The sequence below is a fragment of the Teleopsis dalmanni genome, chromosome 1, assembly GCF_002237135.1.
Source record: "Teleopsis dalmanni isolate 2A chromosome 1, ASM223713v2, whole genome shotgun sequence".
Classification (NCBI taxonomy): Eukaryota; Metazoa; Arthropoda; class Insecta; order Diptera; family Diopsidae; genus Teleopsis; species Teleopsis dalmanni.
Window position 1 is genome coordinate 50798380 of NC_051846.1, and position 6616 is coordinate 50804995.

General features: G+C 28.6%; 1 protein-coding gene across 1 annotated transcript; it reads right to left on the bottom strand.

Moving 5' to 3' along the window:
* Nucleotides 1–2375: 2375 nt before the first annotated feature.
* LOC119681012 (odorant receptor 43a-like) lies at nt 2376–3304 on the bottom strand. The gene is made up of 3 exons (XM_038094071.1): nt 3292–3304; nt 3074–3210; nt 2376–2588 (listed from the first exon to the last, which is right to left on the bottom strand). The coding sequence occupies exons 1-3, from the start codon at nt 3302–3304 to the stop codon at nt 2376–2378; spliced, it is 363 nt and encodes a 120-aa protein (XP_037949999.1).
* Between the last annotated feature and the right edge of the window lie 3312 nt (nt 3305–6616).

The following is a 6616-nucleotide window of genomic DNA, read 5'->3' on the forward strand; positions in this document are numbered from 1 at the left end:
CAATATTGAAGTGATAACTGCCCCATTATACGATTTGTCAAAAAATTATTATCTTTCAGAAAAGGTTTTCTTCCAGCTACTTATCATTTCGTATGGTATCAATATATTTGCTAGAATAATTTAGTACTAAAATACAACGCCATCACGTCTATTTAATATAAAATTGGAACAATGAAAATACACAGTTTATTATAAAATTTTTTATGACAGCTATACCGCTGTCATAAAAAATGATTTCACTGTATCCAGGCAACTTTTTCTCTGTGATTTGTTTCCTAAATCGTATCTTTCCCATCCTGGTAACTAAAAATCGAGATCATAACCAATTTTAATATTTAATCCTTAAATTTAACTCCTGCAGGAAAAGAACAAACTCTGAACTCTAACGCTAGTTAAATTGTTTTATATTATTGATATTAGTTTCCGATCTATAATTATGTGCCTTTAAATAGACTTAAGCTAAATCGACTTAGCTGTCAATTTAAAAAAGTTAGCTGCCAACATGTTACGGAAATTATTCATTAAAGAAATGCATATAATTTACAAACAAAAAAACTGTTTTAATACACTTATAATAAATTTCTTAAAATTTAACTTATTAATAAATATTATTTTTTATGAAATTGCTTTAACGCGAAAAGATCCTACACTATAATCTTTCAATGAATTGGTATAAAGAAACATCTTTTGTTATTTTTAGAAGATACTTTTATGGGAATAAAATATAATTATTGGTCAGCAATCTACAAAGCCAAAGCAAATCTAGATAAGCCTAACAAGAAGCAAAACTATATAATCAAAAAAAATATTTACCTGAATACATTAAGACTGAAAAGTTTCGGAAATTCTCATTTAAAATTCGCGCGCTGTATATTTTTCGATATTTTAAGTTTATGTAGTTTGGCAGCACTGTCCTTAATTACTATGCCAAAAATGAGCTCGATCTGTCAGACAGTTCGTTTACGGCAGCTGTTGAAACCAGTTCACCTCAGTAGTGCGTTGCGAAATGTCTTCGACGGTCGTACGACCGTCCTGGAAGGCTTTGTACCACTCATAAACTTGAGTTTTCGATAAAACTGATTCCCCATAAGCCTTTTGTAGCATTCGCAACGATTCTGCACACGAAATTTCGTTCGAAACACAAAATTTGATGCAAACTCTTTGTTCAATATTTTTTTCCATTGTTTTTTTCGCAACGCCCTACTGAGGTGAACTGGTTTCAACAGCTGCCGTAAACGAACTGTCTGACAGATCGCGCTCATTTTTGGCATAGTAATTAAGGACAGTGCTGCCAAACTACATAAACTTAAAATATCGAAAAATATACAGCGCGCGAATTTTAAATGAGAATTTCCGAAAACTTTTCGGTCTTAATGTATAATAGATCTGTTCTATTTAACTTTCAATTCGTTGAACTTGTGTTTCCAAATAAAGCTGTAGTTTATAATCTCATTCTAATTTAAAGCACGGCAAGTGTTTTGGTTAGTGTCACTAATTAAATAAAAAAAGTGACAAAAAATCTGGAACTTGAGCATTGAAAGTTTGTGCAGCTTTGGCTACACGATTAGTCATCACTTCTAATTTGACAGGCACGGGTTCTAAGCCTTGCACTTGCAGTCCAAACACATTATGTGCAAACTATAAACTAATTAAAAAAAAATTCAAATATTTCCTAAGAACACTGATGAGTACTTTGCAATACTCGAAACAGCGTTGTATGTTCATCCAAATTTTATTAATTAACTAAATTTTGGTTCTTTTCTTTTGTTTCTATTCGACCCCTTTTAAAAATTTTTACCTCAAAACACGTGCAATTTTTATTGTGATTACAAAAAATAATATATACATCTATTCACTTTTGTAGAATATAAGTACATTTAAAATCTATATAAAACAATATTTTCTCTGCATATAGTACCATGTTAATTTGGCAGTTCAATTTTGCAACGTTAACTTCAAGAAACTTAGAAATACTGTTCAGATGTTTGTCTCATTATTTCACTCAGTCGATGAGCGCAGTTACTAAGCTCCGAATCATGCCATTAAAATAGATTTGAACAAATTTTTAATATGAAGATTTACTTTTTAACAGCATCGTTAATAATAAAAAAAAACAAATTAATATTGTTGAACTATTTCAATATTCAATATTTTTAAGAAAACTCTTACCATTTTTCTGTGCTTAGCACAAATATATCTTTCTTGTAGCATACAACTTAGTAAAGAACAATTTTTCTATTTTATTTAATATTTTGTGTCTTTATTTATAATTTCAGTTTATTATTTAAATACAAACTTTACCTATTTGTAGGCTTATTGAACCATTGTAAATATATCAAATAAGTATTTTCTTAATTTCATCCAAAACATTCTCTTCATCTTCCATATACTTGACGTAGAAGTGCGATGAGCGAATACGATTTCGTTATAATACCAGCAAAACTAGGAAGTGAAAGGTTCATAAATCCACCTGCTGTAAATACGAATGGTCTCTGAGCATTGGCCAGAAAAATAATAAGTGATTTTTGAAAACGTTGATCATATTTATACCAGCTTACACCATAACCGGAAGTTGACACCTCCTTACTCTATTTTGTAAGAAACAATTAAATTATTTCTATTATTATTAGAAATAAAACAGAATATTCCAACCTGTTCAAAAACATCATTGCCACACCAACAGTACAGAAATAATTCACACAATATACAACCACAATAAAAATAGGCTAATATTGTGATATTGGTATTTTCTGTACTGACTGTGGCCTGAAATCCGCTTAAAGCAAATATTGCAAACGAAGTTAAAAACTGGATCAATATTGGAAGGCGAAAAATGTCTTCTACTTCATGTCGTAATCTGTTAAAACTTTGTAATAAATGAAATAAAAATGAAAATTTCTTTTGCAAAACATTACTCAATTAAACTACAGTGGTGTGCTATTATTGACTTCAGATGTATATTTTGATCCAACGTCGGAATTCCAACAGACCCCTTTTGTCCCTCATTTATGAGTTCATTAAAGGATAAAATTAGTATTTTCAAATGTATACGTAACTGATTGATTAAAATTACACTTAGATAATCTGTCGCAACAACTTGAAGAGCAATAACTAAAACACTTAATCCCATATATAGAATCTGTATTTGTTGAGGCAAAAATGAGGGCAATTGCACACGATAAGGATAACGATATGCTACACTTTTTGGATCTATATCGAAAATAATTTAAAATAAATAATTAGCATAATTATTTAATATTTCTATTTGATTTGATTTGAAATATAACTTACCTCGTAATAACATAATCATAGCCAAAATTGCAGTGAACCCGAGTAAAAGAGCATAAATTGTAAGTGGAAGTTTATTTTCAAATTCACCGTTGAAAAAAGTTTGTTTCTAAATAGGAAAAATAAAAAAATTTTATATCAACATTTTGAAGCGCTTTAACGAACCTGGTCATTAGACCTCACGTATTCTTTTGTTAAAGCCCTTAATTTATTTATAACTTTCTGTATATCTGGTAAGCGATAAAATAAATTGTATATCTAAAATATATAATAATACAAAAATTAAAAATTTACATTAAATTTAAAATAACATAAAAAGATATTTTAAAACAGCATAACATATACCTTGATAACAACTGCAACATGTGATAATGATAAAGAAGAACACTGAATGACATCTTCCAAGTCCTTTGAAAATACAAGCTCTTGCAGTTCGAAAAGTGTGTAACACATAGTTATCAATATCACCGTTGGAATTCCATAAACGGAGAAGAATATTTTCATAGCAAGAGATTCATTTCTCATACCAAATAATGGTAAACCAGCAGCTTGAGCTAAAAAAATATTCAAATCGATGGAACCAATTTGACCAAAAGTTGGATCCGATGGAAATATTCGTGTGAAAAATCTGCGTATATATTGCATTGTAATTCAGCAGCACAAACTTCAAACTGTGATAGTTTTTCCATTACGCATAGTTTTTATATCATGATATGACGGAATTATGGCATAATTAACAATTTATCACACATCCGTATTGAATGTTTTGTTGTAGTAAAAACCATAGCACCTAAATATTCAGCTTGTGTTGTTATATACTACAGAATATATGGCACGAGGAACGATTTTTTCGCATTTAACTATTCAATTTAAATAATTTGTTGAAATTTGATAGCATAAATTCATAAGGTTCGGACACGTGTTGAAAGGCTATAATTATGATTTTAATATTAAAAACCCAGAATATTTGTTTTCCAAATCAACATCAATTGTATTATGGCTAGATTATAATAATGCGAAGTAATTTTTACATGAATAGATATAGATTTTATTTTAAACAAATATTTTTAAATAAAAATAGTATATTTACACCACGATATATTTAAGAAATTATAATTAGTTATGTTGTTACAATATAGAATGTGTCGACATCTTGTGTCACAAGATGATGTTGATACCCATCTGACATTTCAGGAAATAAGATACGAAGATGCGCCTTGCTCTAGTCGATTTGTTACTAAAAAAGATGTTAAAATTCTGCAGCTGGTGAAGTAAGACTGACCCGAAAGCTATCAGAGGATGACGAAGACACTAAATATCACCCACATTACAGTTTGAAATCATTTAAGAAGACTAACCTACGAATAGACGTACGATTTTATTTCATTGCTGAAACGCAAAGAAATAACGCATTATAGACAAATTCTTAAATGCTCATAACTGATGGTCTAGATATGTGACAATGGTAACACCTAATTTGCCTAATTTTTTCCTAAAATCCTACATTTACATTTACCTTTACCTTTACCCTACTCAAAATTCTACAACATTCCCTGCTATACCGACATAATTTACTATTCGCACACTGCCCTACTTTTATGTGCGTAATTAATTGCTTTTTTTAAATATTTCTATAAATATTTCTATAAATTATGAAAAAAATAATTGTTCAGTTAAATTTAATGCTTAGAGTGAATAAAACATAAAAAAAAATCTATTTAATGATATAATTTTCAAATTTAATTTAACTGAAAATAAAAATAATTTTTAAATACATTTTTGAAAAAAAATTCCTTTTAAGTTTCTTAAAAATTTATGTCTAAGTCATAGTAGTTCTTATCTTCCCCAAAAACTTTGTGGATAAATTTTTTCATAGACCGAATTTGAATCACACAAGCATTGTCACAATTTCATTACTCACCTCTTTTTGATTTAATATTTCACTTTTGTTTTTTAGAACAAAAAGTATGAATATGATAATTCCTTGTACCGCATTGCAGAGAGTTTAATATAAAAAAATACAGACGAGAAGTTCTCAGAGCCTACCACATATGATTTAACTTCTAACATCAAATAATTCCCAAAACAATAGATTAACGTAGAAATAAGTTAACTCTGTAAAAGTAATAATAAAGTAAAAATCAATTCATCATATATAAAACAGCACAATATTACGATTTTAAAGAAAGATTGTAATGAATATTATTCATAATTTTGATTTAACTATTTCAAGTAGATATATAGTAAGATGTTATTATTTCTGCTTAGAAGCCCGTATACCATATTAAAATTGCGAACTTTATAATTGCAATTGAATTTTACGCTCAAAATTACTTGCTTAAGTGAACTGTACCTTTGAAAATAAGGATAATTAGAACTAATTTTGATACAAAGTTAGTTCTAAACTGTACTTTATAGTTCTTTTTTGAATATAGCCTAATATTTCTTCATGATCAAATTTATTTCTATTCTAACGAAAATATCATCATGAATATTATGTGTTGATTAATTGCTTTGTGTGATATCAGCGTTTTTTTTTTTGGTACATTAGGCTTCCTTACACTTTGTAAAACATAGTGGTTTTAATTAAAACAGATTTTAAGTTAATTTCTAACATTTATAGATTAATATATCACTACAGTAGCTAGAGTGCAAATAGAACTCTCAAAGGACTTCAAAAATCAGTAACAGTTTTTTTTTGTTTCCTATTTCCAGTCCTAAACAAGTAACATATATACATATATATATATAAAAACATAACATATATAAAAAATCATAAGAAATTTTATTTCTCATATAGAAACTGAATTAAAGATATTTTTCATACAGAAAATGAAAAATATTCAAAACAAATCATATTGAATATTATATGTCATCTTATTATATGTTGTCTGTGCAGTTTTGAAAATATTTTTTAAATAAAAATAAAATAAAATAACCAGGGCTGTTTTCTATTCTCGGAAATAGAAAAAGGAGGACAGGGTAGTCCTTCTTAAATATAATATTGTTCAAAAACAGTTATGCTTTGCTCTATAACATTATTGAAAGGAACATTCACATTAAACAATAGTTTCATCATATACTCTATTCTGGTTTCACAGTCTCCGGAGTCGTCTATTTTAATATGCGTTGGGTCACAACAAAATTGAATACAGGCTATCAGTTTACATATACAACCGCGTATATGCTTCCCCACAGTCACATTAAAACCTTCATAGGTCTGCTTATACTCATATTCACCGACGAGATCAGTTGGTGTAATTACTCCACCATACAAAAAAGAACCGTCGGTGAGGCGTTATTTTCCAGTTATGTTGACAGTATCGTG